This window comes from Bombina bombina, chromosome 11 (assembly GCF_027579735.1).
Source record: "Bombina bombina isolate aBomBom1 chromosome 11, aBomBom1.pri, whole genome shotgun sequence".
Taxonomy (NCBI): domain Eukaryota; kingdom Metazoa; phylum Chordata; class Amphibia; order Anura; family Bombinatoridae; genus Bombina; species Bombina bombina.
Window position 1 is genome coordinate 160802119 of NC_069509.1, and position 25685 is coordinate 160827803.

The 25685-nt window shown below is 41.4% G+C and overlaps 1 protein-coding gene across 3 annotated transcripts in view; it reads right to left on the bottom strand.

Moving 5' to 3' along the window:
- The window catches only part of ABCC1 (ATP binding cassette subfamily C member 1), a 465761-nt gene that overhangs the window by 377834 nt on the left and 62242 nt on the right, over window positions 1–25685 (bottom strand). For 2 of the 3 annotated variants that reach the window (XM_053695265.1, XM_053695264.1), the window contains exon 1: window positions 5021–5367. The exons of the other annotated variant lie outside the window; for it this stretch is intronic. In XM_053695265.1, coding sequence (XP_053551240.1) covers window positions 5021–5062 — 42 coding nt within the window. In that variant the 5' untranslated portion in view covers window positions 5063–5367. Of the gene's footprint in view, window positions 1–5020; window positions 5368–25685 lie in introns of those variants that run through there. 3 annotated transcript variants of the gene reach the window in all.

Sequence of the window (25685 nt, forward strand, 5' to 3'; positions counted from 1 at the left end):
CTACTTGAGGACCCACTGCACCTAGGTGTGCAGCGTTACATTAAACTCTATGCAGAAGTGGGATTTGTGTATATATGTGAAGATGGCGGTGTAACTTGTAATGAGCCACATCGCAACTTAACCTGGAAGCCGGATATTCCCAAGATGGTGAGACTTGGTGCACTGCACTTGCAGAACTCTGCCTTCGGGCTGCTTATATCTTCTGCCGGGCCCCAGCTTCATAATTCCCTTAATACTCAGGAGGGGTCACACAACTCTCTTTACACTCTGGGAGCTGTTATCCATACTTCTAAAGTTGGAGTGGGTTAAATGGCTTTTTCGGTTTCTACTACTGCCCAGCTCTGGGGACATGACACAGGCAGACTCGTTAGTAGGACTTTCCCTTTAAGTCAGGAGTTACCCTTTACACAGCGTATTATGTTATCTTGACTGATCTCACTGTATGGTTACTGCATAGAATATGATATTCAGGGGTTATCTGTGCTTAGCTCTAAAATTACTGACTCCACAACCAGTTTTGTAATATAGTTTATCTTTTCCAACCTAATTTTACCAAATCCCTGATGCCAGTGATTAAGAAGATATATTTGGTGTAATATGTGTCTATCTACATAGGGGTCTAGTGCTGGTAAGAATACTTCTGGACTGGTAAGGGCCCCAATATAATTAAGGGGTTAATACCACTGTGTTTAATTTTATCTATGACTTATCCTACTAGGCTGAGTAATTAAGTATTGAAGCTATACAACATTTGTTTATAGCTGGCATTATTATTTGTTTAACTAACTGTTCTCATTATATATAACTTCTCCTTTCAATGTCTTACAGTGGCATACAGGTCCAAAAGTGGCCTTTTATAATTTGGGAGGTACACATCCAATATATAAAGTGAGGTTTCAATTATATTTGCCTATTTATTATCTGTATGAAGTTATTAGCATATGTCACTTTTATGTGGTGAGAATAGTATGTGCCTCTGTATTTTGTTTTTGCTTTGTTTTTTATTTTATTTTTATTTTGTGTGTCATGGCAAATTTCCTCTGCTCTGTAACTGTTTTGCTTAAAACCTCAATAAAATACATATTAAAAAAAAAAAAAAAAAACTAAATTTTTCAAACTGTTGCAAAACATTTACCCATCCCTACTTACAATATAAATCCAAAACCTTACTCGCTGTACATAAAGATAATAAATATTTTGAGTTTATAAATTTAAAAAAAATTGCCATAAAAAAAACACAAATATTAACTCTCAGTAATTGATGAATACCCTTAAACCCCAATATATAAACAGATTAGTTTGAAGATTTCAAAACAAATATTCCGGTTTCTATATATGAGCACATACAGTTACGGTATAGGAAAGCCAAAATTAAACTTGCATGATTCAGATAGAGAATGTAATTTTAAAGTGATAGAAAAATGTTGGGTTTACTTTCATGATTCAGATAGATCATGCAATTGTAAGCATCTTTCTAATTTACTCATATTATCCATTTTTCTTTGTTCTCTTGGTATCTTTATTTGAAAAAGATGGTAAATTTTCAGACTATAAGAATGTTGCAATAAAACATATATTAGTTTGCAAGTAAAATCCACATAATTATTATTTATTTTAAAGTGTATATATATATATATATATATATAATAATTAAAGGTTTATAATCCTAATTGGTATTGTCTGTTCCTCCGCCCCCCTTCATTTCCTCTTTTGGCTGGGCTGTGATGTATAGAGCAGTCACACCCACTCTCTGCATAGGCTTTCTATGGGCTTTAAAGGGGCTGGACTTCAAGATTGTCACACATTGATTGGATGTTCACTGGAATTGTCTTAAAAAAAAAAAGTTCATCCATGTGGACCGGCATAACATTGTAATAGAAGAATTACTATATGCAATAATTTAACCCTTTCACAGATGGGGAAAAAATAAGGTAGACATACTTTTTTTAATGGCAAAGCACATTTATTGCATTTGATTATTTAAAGTTTACCATCACTTTAAGAAACTTAATGTCATTTCTATTTTCAAATATGCTTTGTTCTCCTGGTATCCCTTGCTGAAAAAGAATATGCAAATATCCTACACTTGTTTGTAGTTAGCTGGTGATTGGTGAATGCACAGCTTTGTCTCTTGTGATTGGCTAACTAGATGTTTTCAGCTAGCTGCCAATGTTACTTCTGCAAAGGATAACGAGAACAAAGCAAATTTGATAATAGAAGTTAATTGGAAAGTTGATGCAAATTGTATGTTTTATATGAATCACAAAATACATTTTGGGGGGTTTCCTGTCCCTTTAATAGCTGGGGATCATGAGCACATACAGCAAGAGCGGGGGGGTCCTGAGCACATACAGCAAGAGCGGGGGGGTTCTGAGCACATACAGCAAGAGCAGGGGGGGGGTCCTGAGCACATACAGCAAGAGCGGGGGGGGGATCCTGAGCACATACAGCAAGAGCGGGGGGGGGGTCCTGAGCACATACAGCAAGAGCGGGGGGGGGGGTCCTGAGCACAAACAGCAAGAGCGGGGGGGGGGGGTCCTGAGCACATACAGCAAGAGCGGGGGGGGGGGTCCTGAGCACATACAGCAAGAGCGGGGGGGGGGGTCCTGAGCACATACAGCAAGAGCGGGGGGGGGGGTCCTGAGCACATACAGCAAGAGCGGGGGGGGGGGGGGGTCCTGAGCACATACAGCAAGAGCGGGGGGGGGGTCCTGAGCACATACAGCAAGAGCGGGGGGGGGGTCCTGAGCACATACAGCAAGAGCGGGGGGGGGGGTCCTGAGCACATACAGCAAGAGCTGGGGGGTCCTGAGCACATACAGCAAGAGCTGGGGGGTCCTGAGCACATACAGCAAGAGCTGGGGGGTCCTGAGCACATACAGCAAGAGCTGGGGGGTCCTGAGCACATACAGCAAGAGCTGGGGGGTCCTGAGAACATACAGCAAGAGCTGGGGGGTCCTGAGCACATGCAGCAAGAGCGGGGGGGTCCTGAGCACATGCAGCAAGAGCGGGGGGGTCCTGAGCACATGCAGCAAGAGCGGGGGGGTCCTGAGCACATGCAGCATGAGCTGGAGGGTCATGAGCACATGCAGCAAGAGCTGGGGGGTCATGAGCACATGCAGCAAGAGCTGGGGGGACATGAGCACATGCAGCAAGAGCTGGGGGGTCATGAGCACATGCAGCAAGAGCTGGGGGGTCATGAGCACATACAGCAAGAGCTGGGGGGTCATGAGCACATACAGTAACAACTGGGGGGTCATGAGCACATACAGTAACAACTGGGGGGTCATGAGCACATACAGTAACAACTGGGGGGTCATGAGCACATACAGTAACAACTGGGGGGTCATGAGGACATACAGTAATAGCTGGGGGTCATGAGCACATACAGTAATAGCTGGGGGTTATGAGCACATACAGTAATAGCTGGGGGTCGTGAGCACATTCAGTAATAGCTGGGGGTCGTGAGCATATACAGTAACAGCTGGGGGGGTCATGAGCACATACAGTAATAGCTGGGGGTCATGAGCACATACAGTAATAGCTGGGGGTCATGAGCACATACAGTAATAGCTGGGGGTCATGAGCACATACAGTAACAGCTGGGGGTCATGAGCACATACAGTAACAACTGGGGGGTCATGAGCACATACAGTAACAACTGGGGGGTCATGAGCACATACAGTAACAACTGGGGGGTCATGAGGACATACAGTAATAGCTGGGGGTCATGAGCACATACAGTTATAGCTGGGGGTTATGAGCACATACAGTAATAGCTGGGGGTCATGAGCACATACAGTAATAGCTGGGGGTCGTGAGCATATACAGTAACAGCTGGGGGGGTCATGAGCACATACAGTAATAGCTGGGGGTCATGAGCACATACAGTAATAGCTGGGGGTCATGAGCACATAGTAATAGCTGGGGGGTCATGAGCACATACAGTAATAGCTGGGGGGTCATGAGCACATACAGTAATAGCTGGGGGGTCATGAGCACATACAGTAACAGCTGGGGGGTCATGAGCACATACAGTAACAGCTGGGGGGTCATGAGCACATACAGTAACAGCTGGGGGGTCATGAGCACATACAGTAACAGCTGGGGGTCATGAGCACATACAGTAATAGCTGGGGGGTCATGAGCACATACAGTAATAGCTGGGGGGTCATGAGCACATACAGTAACAGCTGGGGGTCATGAGCACATAGTAATAGCTGGGGGTCATGAGCACATACAGTAACAGCTGGGGGTCATGAGCACATAGTAATAGCTGGGGGTTATGAGCACATACAGTACCAGCTGGGGGTCATGAGCACATAGTAATAGCTGGGGGTCATGAGCACATACAGTAACAGCTGGGGGTCATGAGCACATAGTAATAGCTGGGGGTTATGAGCACATACAGTACCAGCTGGGGGTCATGAGCACATACAGTAATAGCTGGGGGGTTATGAGCACATACAGTACCAGCTGGGGGTCATGAGCACATACAGTAATAGCTGGGGGTCATGAGCACATACAGTAATAGCTGGGGGTCATGAGCACATACAGTAATAGCTGGGGGTCATGAGCACATACAGTAATAGCTGGGGGTCATGAGCACATACAGTAATAGCTGGGGGTCATGAGCACATACAGTAATAGCTGGGGGTCATGAGCACATACAGTAATAGCTGGGGGTCATGAGCACATACAGTAATAGCTGGGGGGTTATGAGCACATACAGTACCAGCTGGGGGTCATGAGCACATACAGTAATAGCTGGGGGTCATGAGCACATACAGTAACAACTGGGGGGTCATGAGCACATACAGTAACAACTGGGGGGTCATGAGCACATACAGTAATAGCTGGGGGGTTATGAGCACATACAGTACCAGCTGGGGGTCATGAGCACATACAGTAACAGCTGTGGTTATGATACACATATTCTGCAGGAGAATGTAGGTTCAGACATATAAAGTGAAGCCCAGTCAGGGCCAATAGGAGGGTAAAAGTGTGCCCTGTGCCTTACCCAGAAGCGCTCGGTGCCATTCAGTCTGCAGAAGGTCTCCATCCCGGATCAGGTCCGTATTGTGCTCAGTGAGGAGACAGTGACACACAGACTGGTACTCACTGTCACACAGGCGCCTACCAGACACACGAGGGTTGGTACTCTTTCACTCCCTCTCACACACGGGTTCAGTACTTCCTCACTCCCCCTTTACAAACTGATACTTTCACACTCCTACACACACACTGCCAGTAGTTTCTCACACACTCACGGCGGGCTCACGCTGCCGGGCACCGGAGAACACAAACATCACAAGCTACATAACAGCTCGGCCACGGTTGCCGACTTCGGAGCATCTGATTGGCTGCAGGTCACGTGGCCATTGGCTGTCTATAGCAAACGCGTTCCCTGTTGCGAACAGGAAAGGTAGTTTCGCGCGTGCACTGTGCAATCACCTCATCCCTCCTCAAGTGTCATTATTCGGTATTGTTAGAGGTTTCCCACCTCTGAATACTACATTTAATATTATTTCATAAGTCATTTGTTAAAATGATACAACTTAAGGATATGATTTCAAAGCTAAGTTGTATCCCAGATGATGTAACGAAATGAGTCACACTCACTATGTAATCCTACACATAGGCGTTTACAGGGCCAATAAACATTGAGATTTTTTTGCAATGTACTTTATTCATTTTTTTTGCAACACATTTATGTAATTCAGCTCTGAAAATGGAGCAATGTCTATTCCCAGAACTTAAATGGACATTAAACCCCAAAATTTTCTTTCATGATTCAGGTAGATCAGCAATTTTAAACAACTTTCTACTTCTATTATCACATGTTCTTTGTTCTCTTGGTATCTTTTGTTGAAAAGCAGGGACGTAAGCTCAGGAGCATGCACTTGACTGGAGCACTATATGGCAGCAGTATTACAAGAATATTATCCATTTGCAAGAACACTAGAGGGCAGTACTATTTCCTGTCATGTAGTTCCCCATGCACCTACCTATGTATCTCTTCAACAAAGAATACCATAGAAATTAAGACAATTTGATAATAGAAGTAAATTGGAAACTTTTTAAAAATGGAATGCTCTGTCTGAATCACAAAATATTTTTTGGGGGGTTTCATATCCATTTAAACTGCACCCTTCTGACTTCTCAAGCCTAACTCTGTTATATATGCTTCCTTTTATAAAATTCTTTATTTATAGTCCAACAGTGCAAATAAAAAAAACTGACATTTCTTTTTTAAGACACGATGAGTCCACGGATCATCTTAATTACTAATGGGATATTCACCTCCTGTAGATTCAAAATATTAATAATTTGAAGACAGCACCTCTTATAAAGTATCCTGGGGCACGGAAAAAGGACAAGCCAAGTCCCAATATCACATTCCAAAGCAAAATAGATTTCCAGCCTCCAAGTGGTAGTTTAAAATACCTTTATTATCTTATACAGGGTCCATAAAAAAGTTAAAAACGTTTCAAACCAACAATTGGTTCTTAGTCATGTCCAAGAACCAATTGTTGGTTTGAAACGTTAACTTTTTTATGGACCCTGTATAAGATAATAAAGGTCTTTTAAACTACCACTTGGAGGCTGGAAATCTACTTTGCTTTGGAATATTCACCTCCTGGTCAGCAGGAGGAGGCAAAGAGCACCACAGCAGAGCTGTATATATAGCTCCTCCCTTCCCTCCCACTCCAATCATTCTATTTGCCTACGTTAGTGATAGGAAGAGGTAAAGTGAGGTGTTAGTATAGATTCTTCAATCACGAGTTTATTATTTTTAAAGTAGGGCAAGATTGTGCTGCTTTGTTCTAGGGTGTAGCCATAGTCCATATCAGTCTCTTCAGTAGAGCATTGGTGGCTTTAGAGCAATGGGAACTTGTGGGACATAATTCTTACTGAGCCTCCCATACTCTTATGCTGCCCTTACACTGAAAACCTGAGGGATATTTACTCAGGACTTTTGTTTAATTGCAGGTCTATGTGAGGGAGAGGACCTCTCAAACCTGGGACTGCCTTGCTGTCAGGCAGAAGATGACGTAAGTGCTGACTTTATTCTGGGGGTAGTAAGAAAAACTCAGAAAAAGTTGGGGCACTTTATTGTTATACAGACCTCATTGTAAGTAAGCTCTTTGAAGTTACAGTATAGATTGTCCTAGTATATAGGGACACAATAAGACAGCTTGGACGCAGGCACTGGGGCTAAATGGGTCAGGTGACTCATCTCCCGGCGGTTTAATGACTTATAATAACCGACCGGGAGATTACATATTGGCAACGATGAGACAGTGTGACGGTGCTTCACTTTAAAGACTGGGCAGTCGGATTTTGCAGCTTTATAGCAAAGGAGCTGATCAGTCTGCTAATTGTTCCCTGGGACTTACTTTGGTTGAAAATAATGGCGACCGGAAGATCAATAATGATATGCCCACGTTGGAGCTTGTGTGGCGCCAAGTTCGTTACTCACCTCTTCTCTAGCGTTTCCGATTATCGGAAGGAACGAGGAGTTGTGGTCAGAATACTTGCGCTTGGGAGACAGCACCTTTTTCTCTAGTACTTCCGTTTAGTTCCTTTAGTTCAGGGTGGTTCAGGGTGGTTGCGTTTAGAGCGCTATAGTCAATTTGTGCAGAAAGACTGACAGGCACCTCAGCTGGATTCAGCTGAGGTGTAGACGGAGTTTTGCAAAGATTCATATGCCTCATGTACCTATTAAGTAATTTCTGCCCACCCAGATAAGAAAGTTACTCTTTAACATTTAAAGAGACAGTAACGGTCTTTATGTGTTCATTTGCTGTCTATGGCCTAAATAACCCAGTTATACTTATAATCTCTTAAGGATGCAACTGTGCTCCTATAGTTTAAGGCTTACTACTATTATTTTGTTATATATCTTATAAAGTGAGAAAATTAAGATTCATTATTCTCCGGTTTTATTCAAACAGATATTAAAATAAAAAACGTGGTTAGACATATGGGACCCAAACGTGGTCTCCTCTGATCAAGATAACTTCCTGCAAGGTTACTCTAGGGTTACAGGGTCCAAAAGTGGCCTTATGTGTTATTCAGGAAGTTGTTGGCATATCGCTTGTACGATAGTCTTTGTGAATTCTCTTACAATGTTTACTGTCAAATAGATATTTGTACTTTGTTGTTTTTTTATTTTTGTATGCCTTATTTGGAATCTTAAATAAAAATGCTTTAAAAAAAAAAAATCTATCCTGGACAAGGACCTATGTGCTTTGGATTCACAAGTATACATTCGAGTGTCAGGAAATTGGATGCGCCAGATATCATGTACTTTTAAATCTCTACAAATTTGTGTGAACATTTTAGATTTTTGTGTCGAAAAACACTTCTTTTCTTTTTTTAAGGAAACCTTATCTAAGGCCATTGAAGGAGTCAGGTTAAAATCACCTGCTATAATCAAACTTTCTCCGATATAATGTGATAAACGAGTGATGAGCTTATTCCAACACTCCATGTCTATTTGATTAGGGCCATATAAATTACAAAAAAAAATATTTGAGTCCTTCTATGTCAAGTTCCATGATTAACCATCTATCTTCCACATCTATCTCTTGTTTAAGAACTTTATAGTTAAGATTTTTATTAATTAAAAAAGCCACACCTCTTTTCCTTTAAACACAGGCCAATGCAAATACCTCCCCTACCAAATTAATTTTTAGTTCCTTAACCTTGCATAATTTTAGATGCTTTTCTTAGATCATGGCTATGTCTGGTTTGTGTTTACTCAGCTGTCTAATAATATGTTTCCTTTTACTTGGGGATGTAATGCCCCCTACATTCCAAGATAAACATTTAATGTGATCTTTCATCATAAAACCATTTCTTCATGCCAGCCAAGGGATGGGTAGGGGGAGAAGAAAGAAAGAAAAAAAAGGTATATAGAAGTGAAAATATGCAAGCGTTAAAAAGAGTGCCATCGGAACTATTCCAACGTTATAACAGTGTTTAATACAATTTTATAAGATTGGGATATTATGCTTCTTGAAATAGTCTTTTGCTTCCTGCTCAGAGTTTAAAGAGACACTGCCCTCTGATTAATCAATAATGATTTTAGCTGGATATAACATGCTGGCCTTATAACCTTTTGTGACAAAACCAATCTCGCCACTGTACATTGGAGGGCCTGTTATGGAACATTCTTTGGGCTGGAGGTACATGGGCTTAAGGATACCCAGAGACTGCATGGAAATATGGAATTTTATATGCTGGACACCCCATGTACTTTCATAACTCTGTCTTATGTCTATGTCACCCTGTATCCATAAATAATGGATGGGTACAGGGTGTGAGTGCCCCTTGTGGGAGCAATTGTGACTCTATAAGCCAAGTGGGCATAAAAGACTTTATAGCTAATAAGAACTGTTCCTATATTCTGTAATAAGATGTATTCTATGTATGTTTAAGATATGATTGTGTCTCAGGAGTCTGTCTAGGTAAACTGATTGGGTTTTGTGTGATTATGTTAACTAGACTGCCCAACATCAGATTGTCTGAGTACTTAATATGTTAATCTGTTTTACCTGTGAATAGACAATTCTTAGAGGTTTGATGCATTGTTCATATGTTTGCTTTACTGTTTAACCAATGCCCTCTGTAACCTGAAGCCAGGGTTATATTCAACCCCCCCCCCCATCTGGGGTCAAAACCTGTATAAATACTAGGCATTCAGCCTTTAATAAATATTTTTTTTTTTAAACCTGAAATGTGGAGCTTGGTCTCATGTTTGCAGGGAAACTGATCGAGGTTGTGAAGTGCTGATTCTGTATGCAGGACATTGTTCCCTGGTATTAACCCTTGGTATCCTGTTGGTACCGTAACAATTGGTGGCAAGCGACGGAATGAACCTTATCGCCCAGAAGAGCAACTACACAAGCCAGTAACCTCAGGAAGAGGGGGATTATTACAATACTGACTAAGATGGAAAAGAGAAAAGTAAATTTTGCAGCTTTTAAAAACTTCCTGGAAACAGAAGGAGAGATTGATGGGTACCTTGCGGATTTTGAGAGGCAATGTGCACTACACAAGGTACCCGCAGAGGACTGGGTCACGATATTATCTGGAAAATTATCCGGCCGGGCCAGAGAGGCTTTTCGGGCCATTCCAGATGAGGAAGTCAGGGATTATAATACTGTAAAAGAGGCTCTGCTCTCCAGGTATGCGGTTACACCGGAGGCATACCGGAGGCGGTTCAGAGACACTGTTAAATTAGCTGGAGATTCCTACCTTGAGTGGGCATGTAAGGTGCACCGCACAGCAGCTCACTGGATAGTGGGGTGCCAAGCCATATCTGGGGAAGAGGTGCTGCAGCTATTCCTGTTGGAACATTGCTTCGACAAGTTACCCGCAGGAGTTCGAGAGTGGGTTCGGGACCGTAAACCCTCCACCCTGCAGGAAGCGGCTCGCTTGGCAGATGAGTCACCCCAGCAGCTGCCAGTTACCAAACCCCGGCGCACCGCTATACCACACGGCCTCCGGCCACGAACTACCCTCAGAGAGCCCTGTTCAATTTGCGGTGCTACTCACAACCTATTCGGTGCTTTAGATGTAAGCAACTAGGGCACAAAAGACCAGAGTGTCCCCTAAACGCAGCGAACCAAGCGCAGTCCTGGAGAAGACCCGCCGTCGGAATCCCACGTAATCCTCAGCCTGCGGCCCGCTACGTAGAGGCGCAAGAATGCTGGAGCATCCTACATGAGGCAGACCTTGTGCAAGCTGCCCACCGGAATAACCGGCAACTGGTTAAAGTGAATGGGAAGAAGGTCAGTGGTCTACGGGATACTGGTGCTACCATGACCTTGCTTCAAAAGAACTTGGTGTCTGAGAAACAGTACACTGGAGACACTGTGGCTGTGAGGGTAGCAGGGGGCGATGTGTTCAGCCTACCTGTTGCCAGGGTACATTTGGATTGGGGAGTGGGCGCTAGACCTGTGAATGTGGGGGTCAAGAAGGACTTACCTGCTGATGTTCTTCTTGGAAATTACTTGGCCCCCCCTTGTTTATGCCTACGCTCCTATGGGTCCCGCTGATGTTAACTCTGTGACTACCCGTGCCCAGATCCGTGCAGCAGAGACTGACCCACCTGCTGCTAAGCCCCAGGATGCTGAGCTCAGTAAATCTCTATCCGCTATTGATATGTGGAGGTCCCGTTACAATGCGCTGATGAAGGAGAAGAGGAGCGCAGAGGAAAAAGCACGTTTAGAACGTGAATCTCTGCTAGACAAGCTGCACCGACAGACTGCAGAAAACACCAGCTTGAGAGTGGGACATGAAACCTTAAAGACAAACTTAGCGACACTTGAGGAGAAGCTGACGCTGGCTCATAGTGAGGTGCAGCAACTCAAGGGCACCCTATGTCAGTATGAAGGGATTGTGGATACCTATAAAGAGCAGGTACAGAAAACTCGTAAAGAAGCTGATGGGATTTTGAAGGACTGTTTGGCCCTGGTCTGGGCACTGAGGAATTTGAACCCTTGTTTGTATGGACAGGAATTCTCTCTCATAACGGGAATACAGATGGATTGTCCCAGCAAACTGACATGCCTACCAGGCGCTCTGGTGGTATATGGCACAGTATATACCCTGGACAGCTGAGCATGACAAACCAGAGGGAGAGGAGTTTGATGGTCCTGGCTTGTTATGGGAGTCCTTTGCAGAGCCTGACTTTGGGAGCCCTGCGCAGACCAGACTTCAGGACATTTTCTATGAGAGGGAGGCTAGGCATGACTGGGCTGACCCCCATGAAGTAGAGCCAGACCTGGCTCACTTAGCAGCCCTGGAGTGGGAACTGGAGCAGGACTACCGAGATCTCTTCCACTCCATTGGGAAGGCTCAGCAGGACAGCAAGGTGAAAGACCCAGATCCAGACCCATCCAGCTGGGAAGATATTGTGGAGATTTTCTGGGAAGGACCCCAGGTGGCCGGTGGAGATGGGACCGAGGTCTCTCCACCGGTCCTGCAGGGAATTGGGAGCCCAGACTCCATTCCCCAGCGGCAGGCTGAGTTACAGGGGGCAGAGACAGTTGGTCCTGTCCCCCAGCAGCAGAGTGATATGCAGAGAATTGGGAGCCCAGACTCCATTCCCCAGCGGCAGGCTGAGTTACAGGGGGCTGAGACAGTTGGTCCTGTCCCCCAGCAGCAGAGTGATATGCAGGGAATTGGGAGCCCAGACTCCATTCCCCAGCGGCAGGCTGAGTTACAGGGGGCAGAGACAGTTGGTCCTGTCCCCCAGCAGCAGAGGAATATACAGGGAATTGGGAGCCCAGACTCCATTCCCCAGCGACAGGCTGCGTTACAAGGGGTAGGGACAGTTGGTCCTGTCCCCCAGCAACACGGCTGTTTAGCCAAAGGGGAGACGATTGGTCTCCCCCTCCAGCAGCACAGCTATGTATCCAAAGGGGAGACAGTCGGTCTCCCCCTCCAGCAACCAGGCTCCCACCAGGCTACTTCCATGGTAGTGCTGGCACCCGGGCAGAGTACAGCTGGTCTCTGCCCACCTCGCAACCCACCAATTCAGCGTGCCAGTCCCCCACACAGCTGTGGTGAGGCACCTGGACATGGACAAGTTTTCCCCGTACTCAGGTGTAGTAACCATTTATTGTGGGTGGGCTGTACTACTAATTGTGTTTTATGGGTGGGTTGCTGGACTAACCAGGGCACTGACCGGCAGGAGGTCAGATACCCTGTTAGTCTGTTTGGAAAAGGGGAGAGATGTGACAAAACCAATCTCGCCACTGTACATTGGAGGGCCTGTTATGGAACATTCTTTGGGCTGGAGGTACATGGGCTTAAGGATACCCAGAGACTGCATGGAAATATGGAATTTTATATGCTGGACACCCCATGTACTTTCATAACTCTGTCTTATGTCTATGTCACCCTGTATCCATAAATAATGGATGGGTACAGGGTGTGAGTGCCCCTTGTGGGAGCAATTGTGACTCTATAAGCCAAGTGGGCATAAAAGACTTTATAGCTAATAAGAACTGTTCCTATATTCTGTAATAAGATGTATTCTATGTATGTTTAAGATATGATTGTGTCTCAGGAGTCTGTCTAGGTAAACTGATTGGGTTTTGTGTGATTATGTTAACTAGACTGCCCAACATCAGATTGTCTGAGTACTTAATATGTTAATCTGTTTTACCTGTGAATAGACAATATAATAAATATATATTTTTTTAAACCTGAAATGTGGAGCTTGGTCTCATGTTTGCAGGGAAACTGATCGAGGTTGTGAAGTGCTGATTCTGTATGCAGGACATTGTTCCCTGGTATTAACCCTTGGTATCCTGTTGGTACCGTAACACCTTTCTCTATCAATTTTGTACAGAGAGGTGCCATCTCCCTACGCTTGATTGTTGTGTCACTAGAGTAGTCTTGAAAAATTAACATTTTTGCTTTTCCTACTAGCACATTATCCATTTTCCTGTATGCTCTTAGTAAATTTATTTTGTCTTGGAAATTCAGAAATCGAATCATTATAGGCCTATTTAAGTTTTTCCCGGAAATATTTGTTCTAGGGGGACCTATTCTGTGGACCCTTTCTATACTTAATGGCAGATTTTACTGTTGTATGCCTAGGATTTGCGGGAGAGAAAGGAATGCAAAATGTAATAATTCAGTAAAATCATTAATTTCAGGAAGACCAATAATGTTTAGGTTATTTTGTCGTGAACGATCCTCTAAATCTGAGAGTCTACTTTGTAAAGATTTAATAGTGTTAGTTTGTTCATTTGAGATCTGTACCTGACTGTTAAGAGTATCCTCTACCTCAGAGATCCAACTTTTTTATTTCATTAATTCTATTAGAAAATTGCCTTATCTCTGTAGATAAGTTTGGGATTTGAGTTTTTAAGGATTCAAATTGTGGTAGAAAGACCATTGAGAGTTGTTCAATTAATGACTGCATTTCAGATCTAGATACTAATTGTTCTGTGTTAGCTACCTGGGTAGCGTCTGATAAGCGATTTTTTTCCCTTCAATTTGGCAGGCATGGTGGGTGAGTTAATTTTAGAGGTAGTGATAAACCTTTCCATGTGCTCAGGAATACAGTTGGAGTATTAAATCATTCAAGGGTACCTAACAAAAAGTACCATACATTTGTGATAGTGTACATTAATAACAAAATCAAAAAATCTTTACCTTAAGGAAATTTACAACTACTGGTGCAGAAAAAAATATATCCAAGTCTGCACTCACTTGTATTTATATATATATATATATACACACAAAAGTGTGAAAGTAAGCAGATAAATATAGTGAAAAAGTAACACAGCAAATACAGTAAAAAATAAAAATAAAAAAAAAAGAGCCCAGACACCTGGCTGCCAAATAAATCAAATACCAATATTCTGGGTTTCTAATACAAATTGGGTAGAGGGTAGATCCATATTACAGTGGAAATATCTTTCTCAGTCTATCGCCTTAGACATAAAAAGAAACAGAAAGGAGCATATAATTAAACAGAACTGATTCAGAAGTACAGCAATTTCTCAATCACTTTTTTTTCCCTTTAGGGCCAGGCTGCAGAGAAATAGAGGTTGATAAGGTTAATTAACAGAGGTAAACCTTTGGCCCTAATTTTTAGTATTGTGATGCGTGATCCTGCAGACTTATTATTGGGAATAAATATGCAGACAAATTAAGTATAGCCCAGCATATTTCAAACCTTACTGTTAAATATAACATGTAATAGAACACTATTAGAGCATTTGTATTCAGCAAATCCGACATGACTGAAGAGTTAATGGTGTAAAAGTAGAGTGTTTGGCACAGATGATTAGACCCTATAGACTTCTAGTAGAGGGTCAATGGTAATCTGGCACTAGCATATGTATATTAGTTCCTTTTTATCGTCCAGGGGTGAACTGTCAGGTCCCACTTCCCATATCGGATAAAGTACACTTTATAGCGTGAAATAAGGAAACCCATGAGTCTGTTTTAACAGTACACACTTGCCGTATAAACGTTTACTTCAAGGTTAAAAAAAGACCAGTTATACTTGCGGTTTCTGATCAGCTATAACCTGCAGTGTCTGTTCAGTTGAACATGTCCTGTGAGTGAAGATTCGATAGACTTCTTGTCCAGCTTGTTGTTGCCTTGTCTTATTTCCAGACTGTTAAGGTAAGGCTGGAGCAGAGCGCTGATGTCCGCTGGGGCTGTCATGCAGCAATGTAGGAAGCTTGTTTCAGCTTCTTAGTTGGCAGCTCCGGTCTTGATCCCAGCAACACTCTAGGGAGCGTTACCACTCCAACGAGTGTTGCTACGTCAGAGGTAGATCCGTGGCACAAACAAAAGGCAAAATGAGCCAAACGCTGCTTGTGCAGACTTCTTGGTCAGGCCTGCGAAAGGCCGGTATCCTAGGACGGATTCTCCGCCAGCAACGGATAGGGACCAGGGAGAGAGTAGATAGTGAGCTCTCCTGGGACACCACGCTTCACTCGGCGTGTTCACCTAGCTCCTCCCACCGGAAGTGTTCTCTTGGTATATTTTGTTGATAAGCTCAGGAGCATGCACTTGTCTGGAGCACTATATGGCAGCAGTATTACAAGAATATTATCCATTTGCAAGAACACTAGAGGGCAGTACTATTTCCTGTCATGTAGTGCCCCAGGCACCTACCTATGTATCTCTTCAACAAAGAATACCATAGAAATGAAGACAATTTGATAATAGAAGTAAATTGGAAACTTTTTAAAAATTGAATGCTCTGTCTGAATCACAAAATATTTTTTTTGGGAGGGTTTGATATCCATTTAAACAGCACCCTTCTGACTTCTCAAGCCTTACTCTGTTATATATGCTTCCCTAATGGGCTTTATCAGATAACAACTAGACATGCGCTTTTGGCTGCTTTATTAGCTGCCAAATGTGGAAGAAGGTGGCCACTCTTGCCTTTCGGCTCTTTTCGAAGCCGTATTTATTCTTGTAAAAGTGCAACACACTAAGATCTGTGCAAATCCAGATCTTAGTGGCAGCTAATGAATCTGCCAAATGCACTTATCTAATAACAACTGGAAAACAATGCATTCTATACAAACTTTATTATAGCCATTTTCTTGGTATTTTTATTTGAAAAAGCAGGAATGTAAGCTTAGGAGCCGGACCTTTTTTTTTTTTTGATCAAGACCTGGATAGCGTTTGCTTATATACTTAGTTCATGAGATGCTGCAGATCATAGGCGTTCGCAGCATACTGCAATAGGGTGTGCACCTACTGAGTGCGCACACGCATGCACACACATAGACACATGTACATACTCATATATACACTTACACACACACACTGATTATAAACACATATATACACAGAAACACTCCCATGGCCATACCCCTTCTTACTCCCCCTCCCATGCCCATACTACTCCTCTCCCCCCCCCCCTTCCATACCCATTCTTTCTCTTTCCCCTTCCATGCCCAAACCCATTCTCTTTCCCCTTCCATACCCATCATCTCTCTCTCCCCTTCCATGCCCATACTTATTCTCTCTCTCCCCTTCCATACCCATTCTCTCACTCTCCCCTTCCATACCCATTCTCTCTCTCTCCCCTTCCATACCCATTCTCTCTCTCTCCCCTTCCATGCCCATACACATTCTCTTTTTTCCCTTCCATACCCATTCTCTTTCACCTTCCACGCCCATACCCATTCTCTCTCTCTCCTCCCATACCCATATGTCCATTCTATCTCCCCTTCCATAACATTCTCTATCTCTCCCCTTCCATACCCATTCTCTCTCTCTCCCCTTCCATGCCCATACCCATTCTCTCTCCCTTTCCATGCCCATACCTATTCTAACTCTCCTTCCATGTCCATACCCATTCTCTCTCTCCCTTTCCATGCCCATACCCATTCTCGCTCCCCTTCCATGCCCATACCCATTCTATCTCTCCCTTTCCTTATCCATTCTCTCTCTCTCCCCTTCCATGCCCAAACCCATACTCTGTCTCTCCCCTTCCATGCCCATACCAATTCTTTCTCTCTCCTTCCATGCCCATACCCATTCTCTCCTCTTCCATGCCCATACCTATTCTCTTTCCCCTTCCATGCCCATACCCATTCTCTTCCATACCCATACCCATTATCTCTCTCCCCTTCTATGCCCATACCCATTCTCTCTCTCCCCTTCCATGCACATACCCATTCTCTCTTCTTCCATTCCCATACCCATTCTCTCTCTCCCCTTCCATGCCCATACCCATTCTCTCCTCTTCCATGCCCATACCCATTCTCTCTTTCCTCTTCCATGTCCATACCCATTCTCTCTCTCCCCTTCCATGCCCATACCCATACCTATTCTCTCTTTCCTCTTCCATGCCCATACCCATTCTCTCACTCCCCTTCCATGCCCATACCCATTCCCTCCCCTCACCCATACCCCTTCTCACTCCCCCTTCCATGTCTCTTCTTTCACCCCTTTCATGTACATACCCCTGGAGCTATTAACTTTACTTTCACTTTAAGTGGGTGAGACTCTGTGACAGAGGAGGATTCTCAGGCCCAAAGGCAACCATTCAAAGGTTCATTGGATTTAATTTGCTTTCTTTAACCAAAGTCTTTAGATTGTATACATATAAATACAGTGTGGGTGAAAGTGTGAGTGTATATATTTATATAAAACACTATTAATTGTGAAGGAGGGTGGAAGTCTTCTTGAGTTCCCACAATTTTTTTGTAGAATTTGACCCCTGAGATGCAATACACTCTGAAACATGACACAGACACCATTTTAAATGTATGTATTAATATATGGTCTAGATTCATTAAACCTATATTCAGCGGGACAGATATTTACCTATGTATATGAATTTAATAGACATGTACGTGACATCCCATACAGCTAAGGAGAACTGTAGCAAACTGGAGAAAATGGAAATGACAAGCAGGACATCTAGGAATGCAGTTTAGCAAACACTCTCTTAAAATGTTTGTTTTTTTATTAAAGTAATTTAATTTTCGGAACCAGAATTATTTATCAGCAATTTCGTATTTGTGATCAGGATTTAAAGATTTGATGTTCTGTCTTCTTTATTGGTGATTAAGGACTTTTTACACAGGTATATACAGTAAAGTCTTAAAAATCATGTTTTGAAAATAAACGCAACGCAAAAAAAAATGCAACAGTATCTAGAACCTCGCGCCACCATCTTGATAAAGAAATTAAAGGGACATGAGACCCAAAAATGTTCTTTGATGAGTATACATTTTAAAACAATTGAATTTTTCCAACTTCTATTATTGATTTTGCTTCATTTTCTTGGTATCCTTTATTAAAGGAGCAGCAATGCGTACTGGGAGTTAGCTGAAAACATCGGTAAACCAATGAAAAGAGGTATATGTGCAGCAACCAATGATCAGCTAGTTCCTAGCTCCTGAGTTTACCTGGGTATGACTTTAAAAAAAAAAGCATAACAAGAGAACAATGCAAATTAGATAACAGAAGTAAACTAGAAAGTTGTTTGTTTTTTTTTTTAAATATTTTTATTGAGGTATAGATGCATTACAACAAATAAAAGACATAAAAAAAAAGAAGTTACAATAACCACTATATCTTTATATAGGGTTCAGTTTGTTGCATATCATAAATAGTAAACACACATAAAGTAAACCCCAAGTTTGTCATTTTTTGTTGCTAAGAGACTAGAACATTTTCAAATCTCATTTCTACATCTGATATACCCTTAGAGGTATAATCTTAGCCAATAGATCTCAGAAAAATTTAGCGATACAAAATACATATCTCTCAATAGAACAAAAAGAAAGCTAACACAGATGAAATAGAAAGATGTCACAATAATACTTTCAAAATAAAAGGTTGCGGTACAATTAAGCTAAACCGCTTGAGTAGCTCTTCCAATTAGGAAGATACATTATGGGGGGGAAGAGGTGGCAAGCTGAATATAACAAAGTAGCAAAGGTGCTAGAAGGGGTAACCTTGATCTAGATAAGCTAGGTATATGCATGCTATCTTGTAGCAGCCTTCGAATATTTGTGTGGGGGGATTATAGAGTTAATTAACTGTAGGTAGAGGAGGTTAAGCCCCCAGCCAAAGAGGACAGGACAACATTTAATGAACTATGTGTGTATAGCTAAGGTATATGGGCTGTCTTATGTCTGTGGAGTTACTTGGCATAGGGCAGTAAATAGCGCATAACCAATACCATACATATTAAATAGCCTGAAGTGACAATAATATGAAATCACATAAACATAATCCATCCAGACATATAGAGCTGAGTGTCACCCCAAATCCTACGCCTTTCACTTGACTATCTATATATAAACGCAGATAATCTCTGAGCTGTATATCCAGCTCGCTGTTCAAGTAATGAGTAGAGAGGTATAATGCCACTGCAGTTGAACTCCTGTGCAGCACATAAGTCGGTCTAACACAGGACTGAAAATTACTTCCTACTTGGGTTAACCTCATAACCTTGTGCAAACAAATATAAACAAGTCCTATATAGAACAACATGGGATATATACTGTTTAGTCCATTTAAGAACATGGGAGTAAGCATATTAATGAGACAAACATCTAGAAAAATATAACCAGCAAACTTAATATAAGTGTTAGAGTTCAGTATATTGCCCAATGTCTCTGGATGCAGAACCTCCTAGTGACAAATTTATCTTGCTATACTTATATGGCACACATACAGATTTAAACAAATGGGCCTCAAACCATAGCAATCTCTTCATGAAGGGCAGTCACATAGAAATGCTTTATGGTCCTTAGAGGGATTAATATAGTTCCTAAACCTGCTGATATATTAAACTTGCAATATTGTCACATTTGCTGTTGTCAGTTATGTCCTCAATATCATGGCGTGCCTTATTCATTTCAACTTTGTCCGTCCAGAACGGTGTCAGTACATCAAGCCAAATTATATAAATTCTGTGTTAGATGGGGAGATCGTGGTTTTAAAGCTACTTATCCAATACCGGCTTTCCCAGTGCAGAAATGAAGCCATTCACTATCAGCCTCAAAAGTCTTAAACCAGGAGGAACGGAACAAGCAACGCTGTTCCCATATCAGAGAGGACTGTTCTGATGCTTGATTTATCTCTAGGCCGATTAAGAAAGCACAGTGAATGACAGGGAGGCAGTTAGTGCTAATGGCGTCAAGGCCCTTTGTGTTCCCTCGAGGTCCCTGACTCTCGGCATCATCTAAAACAGCTATGCAAGTGAGATCCTCTCCCGTGTGGAGCTGCAGGACCGTGCTGGTAAGCAAGAGCTTAATGTTGACCCCCTCAGCCTCCCGATATGACCCAGGGTCAGCAAATGTGAGACTAAAGATATGTGGGGGATGCCGGGGCCCCAAAGCATCCCCCCGATCAGTGTCTACCTCATTTTGGTCCGGAGACAGTATTATCGGGATCTCGCGCCGCTCCTCCGGTTCCACCGCTTCATCCAAAGCGGCAGTGAGCTTGTTGTGATGGTGGGTCAGGAGTTTAGTGATCTCAACAAATATCCAGTGGGTATCAGCCATAGTAACTGCGTGTCTGCGGGTGCGGGAAAATGGCCGTCGTCACTATAGATCCAGAGTAGGATTTCCAAGCATAACCCACAAGAAGTGGCAGAATAACAAAATTTAGCGACTTCCAAGCAGCAGATGGGAGTTGTATAGATAGTCCCACTATGATATTGGTGCTCGGTGTGTCAAAAATCTGGTTTTAAATCATATTTAGTTGAAGTTATGTAGGAGCTCTAAAGATCTGCAACCTCTTCTGCTCGCTGCTGGCTCCGCCCCCCCAAACTAGAAAGTTGTTTTAAATTGTATGCTCTATCTGTATCATTAAATATTTTTTTATTTTCGGTTTCGTGCTTCCCACCCAAACTTATTTGTCTACATTGGAACAAAGTTCAGATGTAAACAAATAAAATAAAATAATGGGATTGTGTCTGGGATGAGTGCTTTGACACTAGGCACGTCCTCCAGTCCGCAATCCCATCCAGAAAGTGCCTTTGGCTTAAGTACAGCCAAAAGGCTAGGACGTTCTATGCTGTCCTAAGGGCGTTAAAGCCCAGTGCTGTTTGGACGGCATAGAACGTCCTATGGGCGGGAAGGGGTAAAGGAAAGATAAACCTAGCTCTGTACAGTGAAGTTTTGAATTTTTTGACAATATTTTCAAACTCGTCACTTAGTGCTTTTACGATTTACAATATGAGAACTGTGAATATCCTGTTTTAGATGAGATAAGTTGCGGCCACTTTCTTCTTATGGAAATTAAATTTTGCCAAAATGGAAAATTACAATTTCTTCATTAAGTTAATTGTTTTTTTTATTCTTAAAAATACTAAACGTTAAATAAAAACTAATTAAGCAAACATTTCCAGCATACCAATTATGCCCATATACAAATAGCATTTGATTGTTTATGTGGTTGTAGAGAACTGCGCCTAGATTTATTTATATACAGACTACACTATAAAAGACCCCCTAACTGGATCTTGGATTCAAAGTGCCGAAAAAAGGGAATAGGAGCTCCAAAGTTGGCTAAAGTATATATAACAACAAGCAAACAAAGTGTGTTCGTGCACTTCAGAAAAAAATAGGTCTAGTGCTCATACTCTGCCATACAATTATCCCACGGTTGTAGTATATAACAATTTTTTATATCTGAGGAATGGGTTAAACTTACTGGGAGTCGTATTTTCCATGATGCAGCATCACACTCACTCAATTCCTCCGTATCACCAAATTCATCTATGAATAAGGGTAATCCCGAAACGCGTAAGATGTGAAGGGGAGCCGACTTCATATGTCTGTGTTATTACTTAACCTGTAGGTGCTGTGGAAGTGACAGGTTTTGCTGTAAATATTTTTTATTGCTGTTGATGTTCAATCTTTTTTAAGTGAATGGAATAAAGTCGCTATTAGGAGGAGCCGGTCTGGGACTGTGTTATTTCTTGGCTAAAGTATATATAAAACAGGATAAATCAGGAACAAAATCTGACTGAAAAGGAGGGTGATATATCTAATAATGTATAATATATAATATAACACCTACAGTTGGTCTTTCTATATAGGCAAATAAGTATAGAAACTGGTAGTTTCAAAATGCTTAAAACAATTTATTTATATTAAAAACTTATATAAAAAATTAAGTAAAAAAGAGTGACTCAGGATTGGTCGCTCTCAAATATATATTACATCAGGTCAAAATTGTTCAGATAAAATACAATACAATCGGATTCAGTGTTATAGAAATACATATAATACAATTGGTATACAATGTAATAGATATAAAGTGCAAATAATGAATACACTAATCGAAGAGACAATCTCAGAAGATCAAAATAGTGCAATGTCTAGATAGATCTCCGGTATGAACCTGACTGCAGCCATCTTGTTCCCCGCAACCATCTTGTGATGATTAGCATCCATTTTGTAATAATTAGACTTTATTATAGCAGTTATTATGTAGTGAGAAATATGCTGATGTTAGTAAAATTGTATTAGTATTACTGGCCTTGTAGAAGGTTCCTGGCAAGGTGCCTGGAAGTCTGTTATCTAGGTAAGATGGCCAAACGACCTTGCTTTAGGCTGAAATATGCGCACAGATATATTTTTGCTACTGTCATAAGAAACACTCCTTCATACTCCTCTTTTTCTCGTGTATTTTTGTAAGCTTCTTTTTTTCATGAAATATGGTACGAGATGACGTGGTCCTAACGTGTCATTCCCTTAACCCTGTATGTCACTATAAGAAAGGCTTGCACTGTGCAATAAACAGAATTGGCTTTCGATCATAATGCTGCGTGGTCTGAGTCATTCTAAGGGGCCCTTATCAGGTAATCTACATATGCCTCAGGTGGTACACTAGGCCCCAGGCGTTGGCCTGCACTGACACTTACCCCCTGAAGGGGACACCTAACAGTTTTGGTGTCAGAAGTGGGATTCGCAGTGCGTAAGTATGAGTGCTTTTACCATGCTTTCCTTCTGTGAATTTGAACCTAAATTTAGTCTGGTAATAGGTGTTGATAATATATGATAAAGGGTTAAAGGGGTTCCTGTGGTTGAAGCACAGGTTTGCGGAGGTTATAGTCCTGCCGGCAGTTGTGATACCCCTCCAGACAGGTAATCAGTCCTGTGCTGGGACACGACAGGTATTGTGAGTCCTGTCTGTGATAAGCGCGCAAGTAATATATGTATGCCAGTTGACGGGGAGCTTTTAAGATAAGCTACTCCGGGCGAACTTGGCAGTGAGTGAGTCTCACGTGTGTTGAAGTTTCCCATATTCATTCCCATAATAGAGTTTTGTTAACCACCTGAAGCTCATGTTGATATCTGATGCTTGCTTTGCTTTGGTTATTTGTGTGGTGCTGCTATATAAAATGATGCTGTGCGTAGAAAATATTAAGTGGCTGTGCATGTTATTATTGTGGCTATTATTGTGTTGAGAAATGGGAACTGTTTATAGATAAGAAGGCACAGAGAAAATTACATGTATAAGGTAAAAGAAAAGAAGAGTTAATAGTTTCTGCAAAAGACAGAAATATTTTTTAAAACACTGTCAGTAAGTACTGCTGTGTGATAAATAGAGGAATCTCTGTGTTAAAGAATGTAGCAGGCAAAGAAGGGGGGCCACCACTGAGCGCGCACATAGATCAGAATAAAAAAAAAAGAGAGAGAAAAGAAACCTGTTACAGCAGCTCAGTTTGTAAGATTTTTTTGTTTTTTTGTTTGCTTGCAGTAGCAAAAATGAAATTTGGTATATTGAGATGCATAATGTGTGATGGTCTGTAGGTTCTCACTGTGGTATGAGTGTAACAGATTTACTTTAAACCAAAAACAGAATGTATTATTTGAAAATGATTGTCTCAAGCCGTGCAAAAAATGGCCATTTTGCAGGGTTTCGGAAAAAAATACATTGTGGACATGGTGAAAAGTTAATCTAGTGTTTTTTATATATATATATGTATGTCGTACGCGATGCAATAGATGTTTTTATGCGAAAGAAAAAAAAAGGGAGTGAATCTCTGGTATGCGAGATGGAATGAACTTGTGTGTCTGTATCGTAAGAATGTTTCCTTATGTTTCTCTGTTGGGCAATCAGACGTTTTAAGAAGATATTTTGTAATGTTATTTTATATACCTGTATTTTAAAGTCACCAGCATGTTTTAAGTATGTGGTATTCATATGCAGTTTTAGTTTTAAGTGATAATTGTTGTTCGGCATGTAAAGATATGATATTGTTTTTGCAAGTGAAGTAACGGCTTTGAAAGTGCGATGGTGTGTGATTTTTTGTCATGCTCTGGTAAATATGAAACTGTTTCTGGTATGATTAATGGGTTAACGTATGTTGTATTTGTAAGGTCTGTGCACAGAGTTGGTGCACCCAATGACATATAGTTATAAGCTGTAATTGAAAGTTTATTTAAAAGTGCGTCCGTTTTTGTTGCAAGTAAATTAATCTGCAGGTCATGCTACAGTACAGAGGTGAAATTTGTGTGGTAAATCATACAAGCAGCCTAAATTATGGTTAGGATATACATATGTAATTTACGTGATGAATGGTTAGTCCTTAAAGGGACAGTCCACTGTAACAAGGTGTTGCTATTAATGTATTGTCCATGACTTGTTATACAAGCTGCATATAACATATAGGAGAAATTGCATTTGCAAGTTTATTTGTATATATATGCAGTAGCTGGTCTTATGCTTTCAAAACACAGTTGATTGCAATGGGTTGCATTTTAGATAATAAGAATATCGCATTATCTTATATTTGTCTGTAAAATCAGAGCTTAGTGCGTAGACAGAGCAATAGAAAATTGTCATTTTATTATTTAAAGGACCAGTGCAATAACACTGTATTAGTAGTTTGCAAAATATATTTTAAGAGACTTTTCTTTGTATATATTTATTTTAAATCTGCTGTTCAGATAGAAGATATTTCTTTTTGCAGCATAACTTAATTCTCTCTGTAATGCAAACTGAAGTGATAAGTTGTCTACAATTTTAGTGGAGGGATCCGTGAGACTAGCGGACAGAAAAGAAAAAAAACCGAGAAAAAACAGAGGAGTGAAAATATTTAAAGGGATACAGGAAAACTGATATAACATCTGAGAATTTAAGGGAATATTTACATAAAAGACAATGAGGTTTACTGTAAGCCTAACACTAGTATATTTCACTGTGTTAGCAGTTTCAATTAAAGATTATTTTTGCGTTTGGGTAAAATGTCCCTTTAATTAGCCTGCATCCCACTGTGAGTGCGTTCTTATGCTGCTTATGCTTGTTTAGGCTATTTAATGAACGTCAGTATGCATTTTTTTATCATAAGGATCATTGGGAATAATTTAAAGGGGAAATTGTATTAGTATTACTAATATTTTTCTCTTTAGTATTCTCACAGAGTTCTGTTACCATAATATAAGGCTTTACTAATTTTCTATGCCTGTCTATTTTTATGTTATTCTGTTAGAATAAAAGGATGGTATGTTAGGGGTAATATGAACCTGACTGCAGCCATCTTGTTCCCTGCAACCATCTTGTGATGATTAGCATCCATTTTGTAATAATTAGACTTTATTATAGCAGTTATTATGTAGTGAGAAATATGCTGATGTTAGTAAAATTGTATTAGTATTACTGGCCTTGTAGAAGGTTCCTGGCAAGGTGCCTGGAAGTCTGTT